Consider the following 24,713-nt stretch of genomic DNA (forward strand, 5'->3'; position numbering starts at 1 on the left):
CAGCGGGCTTGGCGGGTGAGTCAGCCCTTTACAGGGCGGGTGACACCCGCCAAAAACGGGTGAGTTGAGAGCTATGGAAGGCAACATAGGAGGAGCAAGTGGGGCAGGCGGGTCCAGTCCTTCGCATGCCTACATCGTGGTTTAGCCGTGCAGTTTTGGAAATAATAATAATAATAATAATAAAGAGAATAGTTTGCCATTTGTATAGCGCGGAGCGCGGCTTATTGTACCCACGGTTGTCGGGATGGAGGGCTGGGTTGGGCCCTCCCGGGAGGCGAGCCTGCGTTGGCGGGCTCTGCACGGATGTCGGAGCGAGCGCTCTGCTCGCTGTGTCACTTGACCGGCTGTATGAAGGTAGGGGTAATGATTAGGAAGAGATGAATGTAATGGAGTGGTCCCAGTGTCCTAATGGATAAGGCACTGGCCTCCTAGGCCAGAAAATGTGGGTTTGCGTCCCATCTGCGGTGGTTCGTGGCATTTACGGTCACGTTCGGGGAGAATGACGGCGAGTAGACAAAGGAAACGCATGAAAGGAACTCTCGTTCCCAGTTGCCAGGGAATGAAATGCAGCAATTGCAGTACGTTTAATGGTTGTTGTTAAATAGTTTTGCCCGGCATATTGTACATGAGGGAGGTTGTGTGCACTTGCCAACTGTGAGGTCACTAAGGCAATGGTTACAGCGCGGGCGCCACCTTGTTCCACTTTTTGGGCCACCGGGTGCAGGCGCAGGAATACCAACGCGTGGTAGGTGTCCGGGGCGGTGGTGGATTGTGTTCTTCTAGAAATAGCCCGCGTTATCAAAAGCACAGATAATAGAAGGGGTGCGCTGCCACACGGAGCAGCTGTATTTATGAATGCTTACGGTATGATTATCGTGTTTTTTGAATGAGCCCCAAGCACAAAACTAGTGCTCAGGATGAGGGAGGCCCTGGGAGCAACAGCTCTTACCGGAACTTGTTTGTTATAAATGCAGCTCCTTAAGGGAGAGACTGGTTGTTGTTCTCATCACGGCGAAGCGCTGGCTAACAAAACAGGAAGGTACTTGAGGTGTGGGAGCATTGTTGTTTAAGGAGGACTTAGTATGGTAAAATGCCGCGCAGCATTTTGTTTTCTGGGTCCAATGGTATATAATACACGGCTAAGGTTATAATGATATATACTTAATAGCAAGTGTGATAATCTCTTACCGCGGCAACCGAACAACGTGTTTGCTGGGTTTGACGCTGCTGATGTCGGGCGGAGATAGTATTCGACAATGCAATGTCGCTGGTCGGCTGCTAGCAGGATGTTAGGAGCTAGGTGACGAACGCCGTGTTTTTATTTCTTATACTAGCGGTTTGCGGGGCGGCTAAGGGCAGACGGCATGCTATTGATGAAGGGGAGGCTATGTGTGAAAGGGCACAATAGCTCAGCGGCAACGTGTTCGCCTTGGAAGCACGACGACACAAAGCAATACAGGTTCGATCCCCGGGTCCGCGCACGTTATAAATACCCAACTAGGAAAAGAAAGGGAAGAGAAGAAGAAAAACATTTTTCTAAATTGCCCAGGGGTGGTTTAATTGTTGGTATATGCTGCCCTAGTTTCGCCCTTTGCGTTGTTTAGGGTAAGGTATTGTATTTAATTCGAATTCTACGCCCAACGGTTCATGGCCCTGGGGCGCAGTAATTGAGGTAATACTGTGGGATTAAGTGATTTAAGGAATGATGAATCAAGGGGCGCATTATGCTTGCGCCATGAATTGAACTCCATAAGGGCCGCAGTTTTTTAACCAGCGGATATGTGCAAGGAGAAGCCCATGTCCCTTAGGGCAACAGGGCAGCATATGGTGCTTGAGAAATAAACAGGGAGGCCGTGTTTGCAGAAGGAATGGACAACCCCTAAGGTTGGTGTGGCAATGTGGTGTCGTTACAGGGAGGTCTAGGTACGGCCACAGCTTTAAAGAACTGCTGCAATACTGGCGGGCCGAATTGAAAGGGGGGGTCAGTGGCCGTGTTTAGGAGTTTGCGTTTAAGGTTTCAAGCCCATTTTGGTGCATTATGGGAATGGTAGTTGGGCACAAGAATGATACCAGATTGGCTTTTTTATTCTGTAGATTCAATTTATGCCAGACGCAGTCATGCTCCTGGCCGGGGTTTAGTTCCCCGTATACCTGCAAGACTATAAGTCCCAGAATGCGTTTAGGCATTTGCCACGTGCATTTCTGAATAATGCAGCTTTCATGTAGCTGCTACGCATAGGTTAAGGTGCTCAAGGGTTTGGAAATGGAAAAATGGCGGCTTTCAGTGAAGACATTTTCTTTCATTATACATGCAGGGGATTGGTTTTCCAAAAAACGAATGTAATCAGAGTTGGTTTCCAGTAACGTCCACACGAATAATAGGGAAGACTTTCTACGAATAGGGATTTTCTGACCATTGATGTTAGTAGGTGCAAACATGGTGTAAGTGCATGGCCATGGGATATGGTTTCCTGTGGTATTACTGGACACTGATGGTAACAGGGTAAGTGCATGCCCATGTAATATTGTTTTCGGGGGTATTCACTAGCCATCGTTGGTAGCAGGGCAAGAGGGGTGCATGGCCATGGAATTGTGCCAGGCGTATCCCTTAGGCTTATACACAGCCCAAAACTGCTGGGTTTGAGAGATGGGTGCGTGCATATCTCCTGGGTTGAGCGCCTTGCCTTGGGGCAGGGGGGCATGTGTCCAAGGCATTTGGGGGGGACAGCCCCGGGTAGTGTTGCGTGGGGGGGGCACTGCTGTGTGTAGTGAGTCCCTGGTCCCTCCCGCGGGAGGTGAATAGTTAAGTACATTTGCCATAACACAGCAACGTGCGGAACTCGTGTGCTTGGATTTTTATGCAACATCCAAGAGAAATGTTAGGATGCATCTGGACCGTGTAATGGTTTCTTAAAGTGGGTTTCTACGTCTTTAGGACAGGATAGCGTGCCACAGGACTTAACATGCTTTTAAGAGGCACAATTACTGAAAGATTAGCGGAAACATTGCTGGTGGATAATATAATGATGGCTAATAGTATAGGTTGTATGGATACAAATAAGCCCCACTTCTGGATAACGAGACTACAAATACCAGAATACAATTCGGAAGAAGGCGGTAGCATGGCCTGAAGTTGTTTAGATATGGGAGTACCTAGTAGTTATGAGGAATGTCGATGGATAATATGCTGGTTGGTTTTCGGGAGCCATTAGAAAGGGTTTTCCAGGAGGCATTACTTGGGGGAGATGATCCATACGGACAGGTAGCGAGGGCACCGACCAAGATTTCCCAGAAAAGGCAGGGTGGTTAATTATTCACTCAGCGGACAAATGAATTTATGTATGGGGGACGGTACCTATCCACAAGGCAATGCTTCTGGGACACAGCCTACAAGTCCAAAAAAAAAAAAAGGTGTCCACAGTATGCCTCAGGTCTGCATTGGGGGGATAACAAATTGTTTTCTGTTCAAATACAGGCAGGGGTGTCTGGTGTGGCAACGTTGGCTCCGCTTCCTCGAACAAATGGCGTTATCTCAGCCCAAAAAACACCTGCAACGGCAGGGGGTATCAGGCACGGAGGGTTGAGAGAATCGTGTCTACGAAGGAGATGGTTGGACAAGGCAAGGAACAGAGTCGGACCAGCACCCCTTGGGAGCCTGAAACAGCAGGGGCGTCTGGTGGTGGCAACGAGGGCTCCGCTTCCTCGAACAAATGGCCCTCTCTCAGCTCAAAAACACTTGCAGGGGCAAGGTGGTATCAGGCACGTAGGGTTCAGAGAGTTGTGTCTACGAAAGAGACGGTTGGGCAAGGAACGGAGTCGGACCGGCGCCTCTTGGGAGCCTAAAAACGGCAGGGGCGTCTGGTGGGGGCAGCGAGGGCTCAGCTTCCTCGAGCAAATTGCGCTCTCTCAGTCCAAAACACCGGCAGGGGCAGGTGGGCATCAGGCATGGAGGGTTGAGAGAGCGGTGTCTACGAAGGAGATGGTTGGACTATGCAAGAAACGGAGTCGGGCCAGCGCCCCTTGGGAGCCTAAAACGGCAGAGGCGTCTGGTGGTGGCAACGAGGGCTCCGCTTCTTCGAGCAAATGGCGCTCTCTCAGCCCAGAAACACCTGCAGGGCGGAGGGTTGAGAGAGTTTGGGCTACCAAGGGATGGTTGGAAGAAAGGGGAGGCAGTTGGCCTCAAAACGGTGGTCGAACAGGGAGCCGGTGTGCAAGAGCAGGTCAAGGTATGACGGAAAGATGGAGGGGACTGAAGTATCCCTAGAACTGGCACAACCGGCAAAGGTGAAATCCCTGGTCAAAGGAGGATAGACGGAGTTGCACTGGGCAGCAAGGTGTACTCAGAACTGCTAGAACTACAAAATAGGAAAAGGGGAGAGCCACGGTGGGCGGTAACCCACCTTTGGCGTGGCGGTGTTGTGGCGACCAATGAGAAGAGAAAGACTCCGAATGAGCCATGGCGAAACCGGAAGGGGCTTCGCCCAGTCTGGACAGCGCCTCCTGGGAGCCTAAACGGGGGGGGTGTCTGGCGGTAGCAATTGGGGTTCAGCTTCCCTCCAACAAACGGCGCTCCCCCAGTCCGCAAATACCTGCAGGGGCAGGCGGTTCTCAGACTCGAAGGTCTTGGGGGAGTTGGGCCTGCAATGGACATGGATAAAAAGGGGGAAGCAGGACAAGGAGCAGTCGCTACATCTTTGGAACTATTTTCAAGATCTGTTTGCTGTGGTTGTATATATGTGAAAATAAATCTGCGGCCTTGTTACGCCAAACCAAAAGAAAATGTCTCATTCAGCACCTTACTATAGGGGAAAGGAAAGGGGCGGGCAAGAATGAGAAATGGGTGATACACTGGCCTAACTAATGGACAAATGCCCAGGTTATTCTGTTAAGCGAGAATTCAGTTCTGAAGATTCTTTCTTCACTGGGCGAATTGGTAATTATTTTGCGTTTTTCTTGCCAATGACGAGATGTGGTCACAGAACACCACAGAACACATACAGTTCACAAGTCCCCTCCAAGCCACACACTATTTCCTAAACAAAATTTGTTGTTGGACGTAACAGTAGATCTATTTTAATGTTAACCTACTTAACCTCTACAATATTTTCCGCACTAAATTCCTTTGAATTGAAATGTAATGACGTGCCCCAAAACCTGCATTATGCCTGATCATTCGTAATGAATGTAGAAGTTGTTTTTCTCATGTACCACCATTATGCAATTGGTGGTGATATCTGCATGAAAAATAATGAAAAATAATGTAAAAAATATTTCTGAGCATGATTTTGTAAATGTGCTCATTATGTTCATTGCATGTGTTGATTCTTTGTGGCATGTCTTCATCTTGAGCGTATATTGATGAAGCAGTGTTTTTTCTGCCTTGGAAGATGGCAACATCTGATTTACATAAGTTGTGTAGTCGGTGCTCGCCTGAAAAACGAACAGGGCTACACTGTGTATGAAAGGTTCATAAAGGCCAGTGCGTTTAAGACCGCATTGAACATTTCAAGGTGCCAGCCAGGGATGGGCCACTCAGCTTGAATAAATGCTAGTTCTCTACATGCAGACAGCTCACTATTTCCCATCTTGTTCATGGTTTTTAAAGCACAACATTTGCCCAATGTGAATGAGTGACTAGTGGTTAGTGGCAAGTGCACCTTTTGTGCCTTGGTCTAGGAGTATGTCCCCAGGAGTGGAAGCCAGCTGGGATACAGATATTCCATCGTACAAAGCTTTAGCACTTTTCTCTGAATGGTGTGCATCCTGAAATAATTGAACATGCACGAGTCATCCTCCACTGTGGGACTCACTAAGAAGAATGGTGCTGTGGATGGAGGACGGGTTGAAAGCTGTACCAGCAATTCCACTTCTGTTTGCTTAGTTCAAAGCACTGCTGGTCCCATTATTATGTTAGTATTGCCTCCATGCCTTGATTGCTCAATGGCAACTTCCCCCAGTTGTAGACTGATATCTGCAAGGAAATCTACTCTACACCCCAACCACCTCTTGTTTAATAGTCTCAGTTGGAGTACCAGAGAAGCCTTTTAGTTGGAGGATAATGCAGCCTTCTGTTGGGGGCACTCACCAGATAATATACCCCATGGCAAAAACCACAGGTAAATTGTGAAACATTCGTCTGAGAAGAAAAGAACGTAGACATTACTTTTATTAGACTACATTGGCTCAGAAGAAATGAGGGTTTTATTTCCAATCTAAGTGTTAGTCTTGGTAAGAAAAAAGGTAATAATGCCAATAATTGAGTATTGGTTTAACACCCTCCCCCCAATACACCCCAACCTCCCCCTACACGAAACCTGTCTCAAGAAAAACAATTATTGTGATATGTTTTTGTCATCTGGATCCCTGCTCACTGTATACATGCCTATAACTGAGGTGGTGATGATTTCCTGCAGTGGATCTGTAACTGAGGTGTTAGGCAGAATCCTGTGCAGTTCCCTTGGGGAACACTGCAAGAAGATTAAGACTACCGGAGTAAGCATTAAACCCAATTAGTAGCAGTCTGCACCACCCAGATTTACCTGGTAGCTGTGGCTGAGCAGTCAGACTTCTCTCAAGATGAGTAGAGCAGTATACAGAGGATACACAATTGGGCTAAGAACACAGTAGAGCAAGCAAACACTGACCAGAGCATGGTATCAAAAGTATATAATTATTTATTTAAAACACACTTTAGGCAATACACTAAGCACTCTAAATCAAAGCAAGTTCAAACACAGTCAGATAAAGTATACACACCTCCCTTAATAATTATTAGACAAGTCTAGGTAAAAACACCACTATTTTTCAAAACCGATGTGAGCGCGTAACTTAGATGGCACTCCAATAATTAAGTTAAAGGGAGAGAAAAAGGCAGGTCATTAAAATAAAACAGTTCCCAACACTTTTATAAGACAACAGCAAGTTAGTGAAGACAGAGTCTACTGTAGAGCCAAAGTTCATAGGCCAGGCCCACTTTAAATGGAGCAAGGTGAAATGTGCCCAAGATCACACAGTTTAAAAAGCACTCAAGTCCTTGCAGAAATGTTCAAAGGAGGTTGGTTTGATGCGAAAGATAAAGTTAGAAGGTCTGGGGCCAACCCAGTTGGAAAGCCAAGGATTTAAGGGTCACCTTTAGCAATCCTCAGAAAGGGAGGCCAGGAAGAACACATTACTTTAAAGAGTGAGGAAGCTCCAGCAATGGCAGTTGTTCCTGGCAGCCGGTGCAGTTCGTGGTTTCGACCAGGGGAAGAGAAGATCTTGTCGAGGAGGAAACTTGGAGTCGTTGCACTGCCCATGGAAGAGACCAGCCGCGGAGTTAGTTCGGTAAAAAGGTGCGTTCCTTTTTTATTCATGGTCACAGTGGTGAAGCTTGGCTATCTGGCCGCCGGGATGCTTGGCATGGGCGATTCGACCAAGGGACGTTCTGGAAGGCGAATGGCGAACTGGTTGTCTTCACCAGCTCAAAGGGAGAAGACTCTTACAGCAGAAGATCTTCTCTTGTCGTCGGGAAAGTGGTGAGGTCGTTGCAGCAGGGCTCCACCGGTGGTGTCGTCGTTGCAGATGGCTCAGCTTCTCCCCTCTTCGGATTTCTTAGGTCTTGTGGCAACTTCTGATGTTCCAGTCCCAAAAGCACTGCTTTTATGCAGAAAAACCCCCATTCAACAGCCTAGCTGTCACTCATACATGCTAAGTGGTGAGCCGGGCGGCTCACCACTGGGCCAATCAGAACAGAGTGCGACTTGGGTTGCTAAGGCAACGCAGTGCAGGGTGCCAATTCCCCCACCCACACATCCTGTGGAACCCAGACAGAGGGGCACCAGTTGGAGAGCTTCTGTGGAGAAACCCGCCAAAAAGTGGAACAAAGGGCCCGACCTTGGTTGGAGTTACAGAGACGGACACAAACGCCATTTTGGGAAAGAGTTCTGGCGAAAAGACCCAACTGGTGATTTTATATTAAATAAATAAACCGGCGGTATCTTTAACATTGCACCAAAAAGTGGTGCGGTTAAAATCAATGGGAAAATCCCATAGGAAATATTCTGGTGGAATATTTCGCGTGGGAACCACTGCCACCAGCCAGAAACTCGACATGGGGGGGGGGGGACTGGACAGTGCCCCCTTGAAAACAGACCCTGGGGCAATCGAATTAACCCCTTCCAGTACTTCCACAATATGATGGTTTGTACACTGTTCTGTTCACAATTTTGGACTAGTAAAGCCAATGGTGACTTTACATGCCCTGGGAGACAGTAGTCAGTCCCAGGGTATGGAGTCTATGTTTGGGGGTCACTATGACACCCCTGTGTTACTGCACTGAGGGTGCTGTGTAACACATACACTAAAACAGATGATACCCTATGTAGTAAAAAGACCCCATAGCCCATAAGCACACAATAAGTCAAAGACATACCTCAAATCATGCCTAAGAGTGGGAGAAAAAGAGTCTCACTCTTAGCAGGAGAAAAAAACAAACCCCAAAATTCCAGCAAAGCTGCTGGGGGACTCACTAGGTTTGGGAAATTAGCCTTATAAGAGAATTCTCCCTAACATGAGGTAAAGAGGGATGCTGTTGTATACAGTGAGTGCCTCCACGTATATTGAGGCCTGCAAGAGTTTTACAGCTGAATGAGAGCAATTCTGTTTTTGTCAGTTATATCGCATCGCAGATTCTTCATGGTCAAAAGCCAGAACGTGATCCTCAACTCCATTGCCATGTGTATAGTTATTCCCATCTTGTATTCCAAGAGATTGGCAATTCACTCCCAAGCTAAAATCTGTTCCAGCAGATGCTGCCCATGTATTCTGAATGTCTCTTGATGCTTGGTGCCTGCTGAGGCAGGAATGTTTCCCAGCTAGGTTCACGTTTTCTTTGTAAAAATGTTTCCAAGCAGCGGCTAGGACAAGAGTGTCCACCTTTCCAAAAATATCTGTGTGTTGTACGAACATGCCCTTCTCTGTCATGTATTATGTGTGTATAAAGTAAAACCACATTGAGTTTAGCAACCTTGTAATTCTTCTACTGGGGATGGTCTCTATTTTGGCTCACACATCTGTTGTATTATGTGCATAGCTACTCAAATTCTGAACAAAAGTATCTGTAAAAGGTATTCTGAACATTGCAAGTATCCATCAATCTGTGTGAATGCTTTATCAAATAACAAATCAATGGAGGCAATTATGGGACTTCTGAATGGCTTAGTATCCTTTTAAACCTTGGGAAGTAGACAGTTGGAATAATATATGTACAGGTCGGGAAACCCAGCTCATCACCTAGCAGACCAACTTTGTGTCAATTGCGTATTAATTGGCAATATTCACATTTATTGTCCAAGATTGGTTTAAAATTTCGCATAAATGAAGGGGTCTCCCAATAATCCTCTTCCAAGTTCCGTTTAGTGGTCATCATGACCACCACTGATCCACCTTATCCACTGCCTTCATGGTTACACTAGTTTCTTCTCAGAGCCTCTTGGAGGTCATCCATTGTGGTTCAGTAAGATTGTCTTTCATGGATCCTTTAGGAGAGACCTCAATATTTCTTTTTTAAATTTTGAAGGGCTCGAAGCACTTACATTAGGTAAGACCCCCTATAATCAGGTACAGAATCTAGATCTGTTCTAGCAGAACCTAATTCAGAACGGTCTGTGGGGATATCCATCTGTTCCTCCAGTTTATTTGTGAGAGCCGTATAATCTACTCGTGCAGTATGGGCATCCAAAGATTTAAAGTCAAGTAATGGTGGGCTGTCTCCGACTGGCTCTATGCTTATTGGACACCGGCACAACGGTTTATCATTAAGTTGCAAAAAATGTTTTAACTTGTCTTTACGGTTAAACCTCTACAGCGCAAAACTAGTATTAACCATATCTAAGTCTTTAACGGGAGAAAGTCATAGCTAAGGCTAAAACACTATGTAATATAATTTGTCCAAAGGAAGTGCGTCAAATCCGTAGATGTCACTCCTCCCGAGGGGGAGCCCCTTCCCATGAGGCCAGGGAGATTAGGCCGCTACCCAATAGTCCCCCTGGGGGTGGTACTCAGTCGGCTGATCTCATGGGTAGGGAAAACCCCTATGGGACCAGTGACGACTATTCGGGGAGAATGCGATATATATACACACACACCCCCCTCTCCTTCAACCTCACTCGCTCTATACCCACCATCCTCTCCCATGTGTTTCTGCAGAGCTATCGAAATAGAAACCACTGAGACGAGGAACAATAGGCGGGAGTTGAAGGAACTAATGTGTAACAGCACTGATACTAGGAAGAGCTGCAAAGCCCTACCAAGTAGACCGTGGAACCAACCTGAGTGGTCTAGACAACTGTGACCAAGTAAGACAAGCCTAGTGATAAAAAGGAAGGAAGGACTGCCAGGAAGGGTCGATCTTCCCAACCTGGAAGTCGTCTGGCTTGGGGCAAAGAGGAGGACACCAAACGGGACACGGCGGTGACGTCCTTTTTTGGTTTGCCATCAGCAGACTGAAAAGAAAGCTGGAGGAACGGAAGCAGATCGGAAGCAAGCCCTCGAACCACGCGCTGTGGAGAGAGACTCCAGCCGCCGAGCCTCTACCACTTTGGAGCACCGCAGAGATAGAACGCGGGAAACCGAACAGAGCAACAGGAACACTCCTTGCCTGGCCAGAAGCTCGGTAACCAGGGTCTGGGACCCATCACTGCGAAGTCCCAACAAAGGGGGCAGAGCTTGCGAGAGGACGCGAGAAGCCGAACTGAGCTGGGTAAGGGAGACATTCCCCCATTAGTTATTGAATTGCCACACAAGCTTGAGAAAGGCCACGGAAAGGGAGACATTCCCCCATTAGTTGAGTTTGAACTTTATTTTGAGGACTCTCAATTTTATACAGCGAAGGTTTTGATCCCCTGCCCAGAAAAAAGAGATCATTCACCTGGACCAAAGAAACCTACCACCTCTTCAGTTTAGTTTATAGTGTAAGGGAAAGAGTAAGGATTCTGACAGGACTGTGGACTTTTTACTTTGGACATTCTGACAGACCTATTAGCATTTTAGTTGAGCAGGGAACCGCCTCTTAGAAATGGGGCAAGAATGGGTTTTCTTTTCCTTTTATCTTTTTGAATTAAAGTGTTTGACACAGTGGTGGCATGATGGTTAGCAGAGTCCTACTTCTACACCCTTACAGAAGGAACAGCATTGGCCCATGTCAACATAAAGCAGGTATCCAAAGTAAATACCAATCAGGAAAAAGGTGGAGGTGGAGTGGCAGTTGTACACTAAAAACAACAATTACATAAAGACTTAATGTGATCTATATTTATATTGCCTCAAAACAGTTTGAACTTCTTCCTAGGAAGCAAAACAATGGATAGGAAAAGGAGTTGAGAGCCAAACATTCACTCATCTCTTCACAAAACACCCTAATTACTGTCAAAACATTTCCAAAATCCCACATAACTGCATCAATGCATTCAGTAGGATTGACTCAGAGTGTGACCGCAATCCTCTCAAGTTCATGTTTCCTCAGGCCACAATACACTAGTACCCAACAAACCCCCTCCAGGAATCTTTTGAATGCATCCACATCACTTAAAGGAAACCTTTTGTAATCAGTACAAATCAATTGGGATTAAGTCCCATTTTGTCTTGACCTGGATACAATTTTCAGTGACTTTAACCTTTCCCTTAACACGGCCATAGCAACTATTCTTTTCCCACTTCCCCTTTAATGTGTCATTCTTCTGCTTCCAACACATTTAGAAAGAATCATCGACAAACCCAATGAGCCTGACCTGTTAGTCCGGAGTCTATAATTAGTTGGGTCAAGTATGGGGATTCATCTGGGAGTAGCATTGTCTGTTGAAAAGTAGTGTGCTGTCTCCAGTGACAAATGCAAAGTGTTTACGTTGTTTAGCTGCCTGTATCTACTTGTCCTTTTCTGTGATATGTAGACCTAGCTTTCTAGTTTAAAGGTTTCATTTTCCCTTTCATACTCCTAATATTATTTTTTTACATGTTGTTTAGGAACCGCTTCCAGTGACGCATGTGAAGAGAATGCAAGAGGTGTATAGCTTTAATGGCGTGAAAAATTCTGAAATCAGATTCAGGTTTGTTAATGAAGAAACAATAGAATTAGATGGTTGCTTTATGACCATTCACAGATGTGATGAATGCTACCGCACAAAACTCATTATTGGGATCCTAATTATGACACACAACGTATTCCTTCCATCATGTCGGATATGTCTCCAGTTAAATATCCCACTCAATGATGAAATCCCCAAAACGCAAGGTGTCCGTGTACTTGGAGTTGCACCAGTACAGTTATTATATGATCCTTATAAAGCTAATAGATTGGTTTTGCTGTTTTGAAAACGTTCTACCTCAAAGTACTCAGTAGCTGTATGCCTCGTTTATCAATGTTGCTCAGGAGTGCCATACTTGTAAACCTGCTGGTGGGAGAGTAAATAAAATGTATTCTTTTGCCTTGCTACTTTGTGCTGCTGTAGATCAGCAGACCGTTATTCCTCTGGTGGCAGACCATGTTTTGGGATGGTAATCGGCTCACAAAATGGTGGACAGCCTAAGTTTGAGAAACTCTTATTAAAAAAAAAAAAGCACACAAATAAAAGTAAGATAAATTGAAATTATTTTAATCTGAAGAGTGGGCATAAGTTAAAACATGAGTAATTGGCAGCAACCAATATTATTTGTGAAAAAACTGTGTGCCCTCCTAAACCAGCTGATCAGTTTGGAATTTGGAAAAGCAAAACTTAGATCCTTCTGAAGCAGATAAGTTAGGTATCGTTGAGTTTTGTGTGGAAACAGCGATTTCCTATCTTCTATCACGGAAGTTGGTTGAAAGCTATTGACAATATAAAAAAGTCTTTCTTTGAGGCAAATGTGTTTATTTTACTGTTTTAGGTACAAAATGCATGGAAATCAAAGCTTTCAAACACAATAAAAAGGTTTATTTTAAAAAAATGCTTTAAAAGATGTCTAAGCAATTTTTCCAAACTCTTGAAGAACATAAGCAATAAAGAACACCCAGATTTGTTTTAATTTAATTGTCTGTCATTACCCATATCCCACTTTCCTTCGGTATATAGATGACTGATTCTTTCCTTGTAGAAATTGATGTATATAATTTAAAGTTTCATTTTGATAGGCTGTCTCTGAATGGTCTGCCTTCTGCCATTATTCTCCAGGGTACGCACCTTAGCAATGAATACAGGAAAGCCAACTTCCTTTTTATCCTGACATGCAGGAACTTTTGGGCGCCCGGCATTTAATATGACGCAAATGACACCTGCGCCGCTGGATAATACAATTCCAGGTCTGGTACATTAATAGCCCCTGTTCCCACGACCCAGTAAGCGTTTGCCATTTGCTTCTGGCTGTTTTTGGGCTCCACACCAACTTCACCATTAATGACCACAGTGTCATGAAAAACTGAGCACCTGGCCACAACGGGACATTAAGAAACAAATATAATAGCTTATGGAGGACAATCATTTTTATAATCGCTACCATCCCCAAAGGGGAGACTGGAAGCGACACCCACTGGTCAATCTTACCCTGTAGTGTCTCAAGGTAAGCCCCATGGTTCTCTATAAGTAGCTGGGGGCGACTCCTGCTCGCATGGAAACCCAAGTACTTTGTAATAATAACGTGCTCCCAACAAAACCTTTCTGCTCCCAGGGGGTGCATAATAACCTTGTTCAGTGGGAACAGGATTGATTTAGTCCAGTTAACCCATAGACCTAATACTCCTCCAAACACTTCTATCTCCTGTGAAAGAGGCAGAAGATTGCTACCTGGATACTTATACAATAATATCATCTGCATAAAATGAGATCAACTTCCGGGTAGTCCCCCAATGCAAGCCCCTGGTGTTCATGAAGCGACCTCAAACGTGCAGGTAGCGGCTCCATCACTATTGCGAACCAGAACAGGGATAGCAGACACCCCTGTCGCGTTCCCCGCTGTTCGAATGCTGCGGAATGCATACCGAAAAAGTATATTACCTTTAACGCATGACAAAAAGAATAGTGGTACTCCAATCTTTTCTAGTACAGCAAATATATAATCCCAAGTCAAACACCTTCTCCATATCTAATAGCGCCCCAGTTGCCTGTACAAAGGAATCAATCTGTGCCAATACCACAAACAACCGCTGTAAATCAAGGGCTGTGGATCGACCCAGGATAAAACCAGTCTGGTCAACATGCACAATAGAGGTGAGAAAGGGGAGTAATCTATCGGCTAATATTTTGGAGGATATTTTCGTATCCGTGTTGATGAGGGATATCGGTCTGTAAGAGGCACAATCCAAGAGGTCTTTATCTGGCTTCAGTATCAAATACATGATACTTTCTCTCATCGTAGTAGGCAGAGATCCCACTTCAAGGCTCTCGTACCATACCTGTAACAAGAACTCCACAACATCGGGACCAAACTCCGAAAAAACCTCAGAGGTAATTCCCGATCCCAGTGCTTTGGCTGTCGGGCGGTCCTTAATGGCTTTCATAATATCCTCAGTTGTTATTGGCGCACCCAACACCTCTCGCTTGACCACTTAACTCCTTCAATTCAGCCTTCTCAGCAAAGTACCTCATAGTATCCGGATCTGCCCTATCCCCAGCCGCATGCAGGTTCCTGTAAATCGCGAAATTCTGCCATTATCAACTAAGGATGCGAAACCAGAGAGCCATCCACGCAGCTTATTGCGGGTATATCCGACTGGCCCCTGGCGCTCTTCATCAGTCCGCCAAATACCTACCAGGTCTCCCTTCTTCTCCATACGTACGTGCCAACTGCAGGAACACAAGAAAACGCTTTGCTTCGGTATACCACATCTAATATCACTTGACTCTTGAAGCTTCATTGCAGGCGAGCAACTGCTAGGCTTGCCAGCCGAAACTGCCACACAACCGGGGAATGATCGGAAAATGTCCTCGGAAGCATGACGCAATACCCAGTACTGCAGACCATCGCCGGTCCCACTAATATGTAATCAATTTGAGAACTCCTATTGTGAACAGAGGAGTAGAATGAGAACCCTCTGTCATCAGGATGCAACGTTCTCCACCGATCTACCAACCCAAGGTCTGCCACCCTCCCCTCCCCCCTAGTATTGCTCTAGTTATCGAGGATAGTGGTATCGTACTTGCAGTGGATCTATCTCGTACCAGATGTAGGATCACATTTACCTCCCAGCCACTATTAATCGTGTATGTGAATACACCATGTATTTAACCCAAAGGGCATCATAAAACCCAGGATCATCCACATTCGATCCATACACATTGACCAATATAATTAGTTCCAGACCAGCCCTGACACTAAAACAAACCTCTCCTCAGGATCCCTCTCATGATGCAACAACCTAAATCCCAATGAATAGGAGGAATAAGACGTATAAAATCTGGCATCTTCCCAGGACTTTGCTAGCCCATCATTCAGTTTCCCCATCATATGCGTTTCCTGAAGAAAAAGTATCTTCGCACCATTGGGCTCCCCATAAACCACAAATGTACGCGTTTTTGGGTACTTACTCAGCCAGTCCTCTCACATGCCAACTGAGGAGAGTGCAATGACCATGCGTCGGGGTTCTAGCCATCACCCTGCTGGTTTCATTTACATACCCTCCTAAGTTTAGCAAGACCAAAAAATAACCTTTTGTAATCTTCACAGTATCCACAAAACATGCGAACCAATTTCATTTGAGTACCTCGAACCATAACACTCCCCTATCTGCTCAAACACCTTCCACCCACTCCCTCCCCCTACCCTTATAACAGAACTTGCCCACCCCACTACCCCAGCCAGCAGTGATATCCACCCCCTCCCTATGCAACCACAACAAACCCTTCTCAACCGGGCACCTACCCAGGGGTACCAAACTCAATGACTTCATTTGACCAACCACCCTGAGCTGCTCTTAAGGAGGAGTAGGCCCACTTTTACCAGGATAAACAGCAACTGGCCCAGTTCTTTACATAACAGTTATCACAGCAGCCAACTTAGAAGCTGCACCAAATGCCCTATCTCTGACGGTTTACCCTTTTCCAGCCCACACTTGCAGATCAAATATAAAAGTTGTCATAACTATACACTCATTAGAAGACTCTCTCATACAATGATATGCCCACGTAGAGCCCCACCCTCTCAGGTCTTTGGCAAGGATTCAATATAAGCAATCACTTCCGTAAAAGAATGAGTCGTATTTCCATGGATAACTCGCAACTTAGATGGGTACAGCATAGCGTATTGTATCCCCTTCTCCCTTGGTAGGCGCTTCCCAGCCAAGAATTGGAGCCGGGCCCATTCCACAGACTGTGTGAAATCTTGGTAGAACGACACTCTAGCCTCCTTATAGTGGAGATCTCCCAGCTCTGTGCCCTGCGCCAGATGGTATCACGGTCTCGATAGTTCAACAGTCTTGCAGTGACTGGGCATGGGTACTGCCCTTGTTAGGGCTTCTGCACAGAGTCGGTGTGCTCTTTCTACTAATAATTGAGGGGACAATGTGGGATTACCCAGGACCTCTTTGATGAAGGTTTCATGAACAGTTCCATATTTAGTATTGGTAGTGACTCCGGGATCCCAACCACTCTAATGTTGTTGCGTTGGGACCTTGCTTCCAAATCTTCATTCTTATCTCAGATTTCTTTCACTTCCTTCTGCAACCCATGGATTGCCAGAGTTACTTCACTGCTCATGTCTTCCAGCACCCCCACTTTGCATAAGCGACTGCTGTCTTTCTCTATCCTCTCCTGCATGCAGATTCCCTCTGACATTTACCTTGACAGAACCCCAGCGTTGCCATTTGTGATTTCAAGCTGGCAATAGTGGAAAATAATGTCAGACTACTACAGTTTTAGCACTGTCAGTTCCAATATCAACTGAAAAGCAGAGCTGCGAGGATAGCTCATCGACAACACTTCTGTCTTGGAAAAACACAACACAAAACAATAGGGTTTAGATTCCTGCTCCCGCAATTATGAAATACTGGGGTTTATCGAAGCTCCCCGAAGAATATAAAACTATTAACGGGGGGCAAATATATCGGAATTTTTCAGTAGTCGGCGAAAACCCTACCTATATTCCATACCATCAAGTTTAGTATTCACTGACGCAAAACCACTTTTAATTTCACCCAGTACCAAGCTCAACTCCAAGGACTACCCGACGGCTCTCCGGTTGTAGTCATGACCAAGCCGGGTGATGCCACCTCCTCCTGCCCCGTTGACCGAGGAGCAGCCATGGTGCCCTTACACAGCACCAACCCCTCCTTCTGCATAAACTGCAGGTGGCCCTGCTTCTTATTTCCTTTGGCCATCTGATAGCAGCACCCTGATCTCCACCCTCGTCGCACCCCTCTGCGGCGTGGCCAGCCTTAACCTTCTTTCATCCAGTGAGGGGAGAACGCCCGAGCCCACTGGCCACCCTACATCTGCATATGATGTTCACTTTACTGCTGCTTATGGCTCCCATAAACTGTTATTGCCCCACCAGACAGCACTGTCCGGTACTCCACTGATAACATGTTTCAAGTCCTCCAGTCACCACTCTGAGCCACTTATGTCAGCCCAGTGCCAAGCCTCCCCTCACCACCACCCAGCTAGCAACACAGTAGGTTCATTGGCGCTCTCTGGTGCTGAATAGGAGCTCAATCACCCCAAATAGCTCAGCCCCCTTAGGTTTTGCCAAAGTCATAAGCTCCTCTGTGGCTCTCATAGGGTATCCCAGGTTGACTGAGGGCCTGTCCTAGCTCACCGATATTCAGTAGCCTCTTTCAATGTTAAGCAACACCAGTGTCGAGGGGATGTTTCATGTCCCATCTTTGCAGTTATGGAAAAGCTCAGCCAGTGGCTGTTACCTGTTCCCTCTCTAGCTCCACTATCTTCCTAGCACAGGCCGTCGGCTAGGTCCTCAGGGCCCGATCCTCCTCCATGTATACAACTGCCTCCACTTTCAGTAGATCACACCAGTGTCCTTACCGTTGAGTTGCTGTGTATTCTCCTTAGCTCAGGAAACAGTCCAGCTGCAATTTCGCCGGCTTCTGGGGGGGGTGGAGGGGGGATGCACACACTTCTACCCACTCCAGGTCCCCCTTGACTGTAACACCTCTCTGATGTCCTGTTTGCCAGGCCGCTCCGCCACCAAGATCTTCAGTACTCTGCGGTACCTCTCTTCATGAGCGCTGCAACCATTCAGATGTTCCAACTGCAGTCCGGGAGCATGGGCCCCGCCACTCGCACTTCTCTGTCTCTCGCTGAGTGGGACCACTCACCAAAGGTCCCGGCGCAACTCGAGTACTCAAGTCACAGTCACGGAGCACCAGCCCCGACTCCCCTACCGCTCCTTCTCTCGTTATGCGGGACCACCCTGCAAAAGCGCGTCTCACCCGCAAAGCATCATTGCTTATTTTGTACTCTATCTCAACATGGGACCTCTGTCTGTGGTCCCTTGACACTCTTGACGGTGACTTTAACTTTAATATGCAGTTTCTGTATATTTTCCCCACTCTGATTTAGTGAGGCCAGTGTGCCCATCTCATTATCTTAACTTTTGTGGTATTTTTTTATTTGTTTTAAGAGTAACAATCGAACACAAAACCAAAACCATAGTTGCAGCACAGTGTTGATATTACATGAAACATAAGCCCTGACAAGCATTAACACATATGAAAGAGGAAGGGATTGGTATAGGCGATCATAGTATTACAGTCTGGTGTACGACCCATTTACGAGTTTAGATAAAACACATTTCTACGTACCGTTTTATTTCACACTGCCATCCCCCATCTGTCCCAGATCTTCACAAATTTGGAGGAGCAACCTCTGGACCTATATATTCGTTCCTCCATTGCTCTGGAATTATCCATATCCATTTAGATAACGTGGGTGCATCTCTCGCCCACCACAGCATAGCAATGTTCCTTTTAGCCACTATCCAAACTTTAGAAATAACAGCTTCTCATAAGGAAAATAAGCCGTTTCCCCCCCGTATTCCTAGCAGTATCAACGCTGGATTCCCCCTTACCGGCTTGGACACCTTGTGGATATCGTATTAATGTGTCTATCTCTGGTGCCTCGGCGAAAGCCACACCAGCGACGACTGCGATGATTGCTAGTCCCTGACATCTAAGGCCTTGCAGGAACGTAAGAAGAAATTGAAATTAGGTAGGGTGTTTAAGCCCCATAAATCGAGGTCCGCTGGGCTTTCGACCGATGACTCGAGGTGCGACTCCACGTCGGTGAAAATCCAGGGGGTCTCGGTCTAGGAGTGGTTCCCGCCATTCCTCTGTCTCGTCGAGACATTCTAGGAAGCGCGGTCACTGGTCGCCTTCCCCATCCTCGTCAGAGGAGGACTCCGCCAGATGGTTGACTTGTCCGACTAAGTCTTCTTCGTCTCTGGCCGAATGGGATTCATTCCGCCGGCAGATGTTAGCGATTTTCGAGTCGCAAGGCACGGTTCCGTCCGCGCCTTCGTAAGAAGCCGGCAAGGAACAGGCTCGGTCCACCACTCGCACGCCTTTGGGCTCGGGCGGTCGGCGCTATCATCGGGAGCGGCCGAGGACCCACTCGGACAAGGGAGATCGCCATAGCCGTGCCAGATCCAGGTCCCGGTCCTCGACACCATGGAGATCGTCGGAACCTGTGAAGCCTTCGAAGAAGGCATCGATGCCATCAGCGCCGTGTCAGTCAAGGGGCTCTCTCGAGGCTCCAGCCTCGAAGAAGTCATCGACGCCGTGGCCGTCGAGGGACACTCTCGGGGCTCCGCCCTCGAAGAAGTTGTCTATGCCGTCGGCGCCGATTCCCTCAATGCCGTTTGTGGAGGATTTGCTGGAGGTGCCCCAGAGGGCTGTGGAACCTCTGAGGAAGGCTCTCACTAAGTCTGTGAGGCCTGCTTTTGAGCCCTTTTCTGTACCTCCTCCTAGATTGGAGTTTTTCCAACCTTTACAAGATATTTCAGAGTTTGAGGAACTGTCTGATGAGGAGATGGTTGTGCCTCCTGATGTCCCTGATGATCTTTTATCTGGGCATAGTCAGATGGAGGAACTCGGTCAGTCATTGCATGACGCTAGTGGCCTTAACACCTCTCCGGAGGTGGAGTTTGGCCGACCTGAGCCTGGGGCACATGCAGATTCCTCCTATCAGCGTCTCATGTCAAGGGTGACAGAATACTTGGGGTGGTCTGCTCCACCTGTTGATTTTGCTCAGGATGATTTGACGGACATCCTGGATCAAGGTCCACCAACTGTCCCGGTGTTGCTGTTTCACATGGCTTTGCAAAGGAGGGTGGCGGCGGATTGGACTGCTCCGGAGAGTCTACCGGCAGTTAATAATTTGCTTCCGAAAAAATACTGCCCATCAAGTGGTGACCCCTGCTACTTATCGACGCACCCTACTCCGGAGAGTTTGGTGGTGCAGGCGGCCACGGCCTCCTCGAAGCAGGCTGCGTACCCTACCATCCCTCCTGATAGGGACGATAAGCTCTTTGATGGTTGGGCGAGGAAGGTATTTTCGGCGGGAGGTATGGCATTGAAGGCGGCCAACTCCACTTGTGCCTTAGCGAGATTTACACACACTCTGTGGAACTGTGCGTCTTTGGCGGCTGAGAATATTCCCGAAGGAACGGGATGGTTTTCTAGCCCAAGTGCAAGGCGGCAAGGATGCCATGTGTGAGTCTGTTCAGTCGGGTTTGGACATGGCAGACTGTGTCAGCCGGTCCATGGCTGCGTGCACAGTGATACGCAGGTTTGCGTGGTTGCGGAAGTCGTGGGTTTGCTCCTGATGTGCAATCCCGTCTTCTGAACATGCCCTTTGATGGTGTTCATCTGTTGGCAGCAAGGCTGACGAGAGCCTTGAGAGGTTGCAGACCTCCAAAGCTGCAGCAAAGTCTTTGAGTGCTGCAGTACGTCAAGCTCTGCCTTTTCGTCCTAGGGGACAGCAATGGAGGGGAGGTTCCTTTTGGGACTACTCTTCCTTTGGTAGATCGAGAGGAGCTGGCAGTCAAAGGGGCCACCGTAGGTGTACCAGGGGTGGAAAGCAAGGTGCCCGGGGTGCCAAAGCCACTCGGGCAGTTGCCTCTTTGCCCTCAGACACTGCTGCAGCCGCGTCTGCTCAGTCATGAGGCCATGTCCCATGGTTCGCCGGTTGGGGGCAGACTGGCGCAGTATCTTGGAGAATGGTGAGCCATTACTTCAGATGTGTGGGTTCTGGGGATCACAGCCCACGGCTACTTTCTTCCCTTCCGGTAAAGGCCTCACGACAATCCACTGGGGAAGCCCTCTTTGAAGCATCCAGATACGCTCCTTGCGCAGGAAATCCTATCCCTGCTGGAGAAGGGCACCATAGAACTGGTGCCTGTAGCGGAGAGGAACAAGGGATGGTATTCCCCTTATTTTTTGATCCCGAAAAAAGACGGGAGATTGAGACCCATCATGGACTTGCGTTGGTTGAACAAGCTCCTCAGGAAGGACAAGTTCAAGATGGTTACTCTTTCTCAAGTCCTCCAGGCCCTTCAACTTAAGGATTGGTTGGTGTCTCTGGACCTCAAGGATGCTTACTTTCATGTGCGATTCATCCAAAGCACAGGAAGTACCTGAGGTTCGCGGTTGGCAACTCGCATTTTCAGTTTCGGGTCCTGCTGTTCGGATTGACCTCCGCCCCGAGAGTCTTCACCAAGCTGATGGTGGTGGTGGTGGCAGCGTATCTCAGGAAAGGGGGATTCGCGTCTACGCATACCTGGACGATTGGTTGATCAGGTTGCGCTCTCCTGAGCAAGCCCTGGATCATCTGTCTGTCACCTGCCACTCCCTTCACAAGCTGTGCGTCTCCCTCAATTTAAAGAAGTCTCATTTGACACCTACCCAGCAGCTCCAGTACATCGGAGCAGTGCTCGACACATCCCTGGGGCAGTGTTCGCCTCCCCAGGTGAGGACTCATCACATTGTGCAAATCGTGGACAAATTTCAACGTGCCCAGAGTCTCCCGGCGTTTGAATTCTTGAGTTTGCTCGGCCTCGTGGCATCCTGCATTTTCCTGGTGCCAGAGGCCAGGCTGCGGATGAGATCTCTGCAGTGGGCTCTCAAGATGCAGTGGTCGCAGTTCTCCGACAGGATGTCCGATCCCGTTTAGATTCCAACCTCAGTCACCCAGGATCTTCTATGGCGGGCCGACGAAGACAATCTGATGAAGGGAGCAACATTTTGGCAGCCATGGCCGGAGGTGACGATCGTGACCGACGCATCCCTCACAGGTTGGGGAGCTCATGCCAACGAGTTGACAGCCAGTGGACGTTGGTCTCCGTCGGAGTCCAGACTCCACATCAATCTGTTAGAGCTGAGGGCCGTCAGGCTATCCCTGAAGGCTTTTCTACCGTCTGTGCGGGGGAAGAATGTCCTGATTATGACGGACAATACAGTGCCCATGCACTACCTCAACAAAAAAGTGGGGGCAGGGTCACTCCCTTTGTGCAGAGAGGCGATGCAGCTCTGGTTCTGGGCCATCCAGCAGGAAATTTCGATCTCGGCAGTTCATCTGGCCGGAGACGAAAAAGCGGCGGCGGACGCTCTGAGCAGGCAGAGCACGGTCTCTCACGAGTGGGAGCTGGCTCAGGAAGCTCTTTTGGAGATCCTCACCCTTTGGGGAACCTCACAAGTGGATCTCTTTGCCACCAGTGTCAACTGGATGTGCGAGAGATTCTGCTCGTGGGAATTTCCTCCAAGAGGAGCCTTAGGGGGCGCATTTGTGGTGGAGTGGTCCTTCCCACTGCTGTATGCGTTTCCTCCAGTCCCTTTCATTCCGCAAGTGTTGCGGAGGTTAGGTTCCCGAATGATCCTCATTGCTCCGGCATGGGCCAGGAGAGCGTGGTACCCGGACCTTCAAGGTTGAGGTATAAGGATTGGGACCTCCCCGAAGACGTGATGGAGGTGTTGCTTTCGGCCAGAAGGCCCGCAACGAAATCCCTGTACCGTTGCCATTGGAGAAAGTTCTGTGACTGGTGCAGGGTACAGAATGTGGATCCTTTCCAATGTTCCATTCCTTTGGTTTTGTCTTTTTTGCTTTCTTTAGCCCACAAGGGCCTGCAAGTGGGTACCATTAAGGGTTACCTGGCGGCGCTGTCCATATTTAAGCGGTCTTCTGAAGAATGTTCTTATTTTAAGATCCCTTTGATTTCTCAGTTTCTAAAAGGGCGAACTAATGTGTTTCCACCGTCGCCTTTCCAGGTGCTGGGATGGGATTTGAATTTGGTTTTAAAGTTCCTAATAGGAGCTCCGTTTGAGCCCTTACATTCTTGTCCGTTGCGACGGTTGTCCTTTAAAACAGTGTTTTTAGTTGCGGTTACTTCCGCACGCAGAGTGAGTTAGTTGCAGGCACTTTCTGCCAAGCCACCCTTTACTGTGTTCCATAAGGACAGGGTTGTCCTGCGGGTGCGGCTTTCTTTTCTTCCGAAGGTTGTGTCGGAATTCCATTTGAGGCAGAAGGTGATTCTTCTGGCGTTTTATCCTCCTACACATCCTGGTAAGGAAGAGGAGAGGCTCCATAGGTTGATCCTAGAAGAGCTTTGAGTTTCTATCTCTCACGGATGTCCCGGGTCAGAGTGAACGATTAGCTCTTTGTTGGTTATGCTGCAAGGCGCTTGGGCCAGGCTGTTTCCAAACAGACCTTGTCTAGATGGATCATTTTGCTGATCTCTGCGTGTTACTGTTTGGCGGGAAAGGACCCTCCAGTAGGTTTACGGGCTCACTCTACTAGGGGTGAGGCTGCCTCCACTGCTCTACAGAGGGGCGTTCCTATTTGCAATATTTGTGAAGCAGCCACATGGGCCTCTGTCCATACTTTTTTGAGACACTTTTCCTTGGACTCCATCCATGGGCAGGATTTGGCCTTTGGTAAGGCAGTCCTCTAGTCAGCCATTTGATTCGACATTCTAAAATTCTAAATTCTTTTCCCACCTCCATAAATTGGTACTGCTTTGGGAGTCTGTCATAGATGTGGAATACGTCGGAGGACACAATCCACTCGAAGAACAAGTTACTTACCATATCTGGTAACGTTCTTTCGATGGGATGTTCCTCCGACGTATTCCACGTCGCCCTCCCAGCCTGCCCCTCTACTGAATTTCTTATGTGATTGCTGCTACGTTTCCGCAAGGTTTTCTGCAGTCATACCCGCAGGAGATTGGTGCACACGTTCTGGGAAAAACCTATAACTGAGGCTACGGGCGCCGGACGTCCTAGATATAACATCCGGTGATGTCGACCCTCGACGGAGGCCCTCGAGGGACAACGAATCGACCCCATCAACGCAGGACGCCCTCTGCCAAAAATGTTCCGAAGCAGCACAGCTGTGGACATTACCTGTCATAGATGTGGAGTACGTCAGAGGAACATGCCATCGAAAGAACGTTACCAGATATGATAAGTAACTTGTTCTTCTAAAGCCTCACTCTAAGCACCTGTTATTTGAGAGAGAGGGATTTTGTCTAAAACGTCAGGGAAGGCTGGAGTAACATGTGCTTCTGGAAATGCATGTAAACCTAAAGTTTGCAAAGGTCTCTCACACCTCTGCTTCCCGTGAACGTTACCCCTTGCATTATCGTGATTTTACCAAACATGTCATTGTGGTGAGTCCCGATGGTCCAGCTAGGCCAGAAGCCTCCAAGCCTTGTCCTCCGCTTCATACACACTAGCCCTGGATGCCGGGTGGACTTGCCTTGCTGTG

At 47.8% G+C, this 24,713-nt stretch overlaps 1 protein-coding gene across 1 annotated transcript in view; it reads left to right on the forward strand.

Moving 5' to 3' along the window:
* LTA4H (leukotriene A4 hydrolase) overlaps positions 1 to 24,713 on the forward strand; it is a 590,002-nt gene that overhangs the window by 522,651 nt on the left and 42,638 nt on the right. The window contains exon 17 of the mRNA XM_069629348.1: positions 11,998 to 12,080. Coding sequence (XP_069485449.1) covers positions 11,998 to 12,080 — 83 coding nt within the window. The remainder of the gene's footprint in view (positions 1 to 11,997; positions 12,081 to 24,713) is intronic.

The sequence above is a fragment of the Ambystoma mexicanum genome, chromosome 12 (assembly GCF_040938575.1).
Source record: "Ambystoma mexicanum isolate Mex_15411 chromosome 12, UKY_AmexF1_1, whole genome shotgun sequence".
NCBI classification, from domain to species: Eukaryota; Metazoa; Chordata; class Amphibia; order Caudata; family Ambystomatidae; genus Ambystoma; species Ambystoma mexicanum.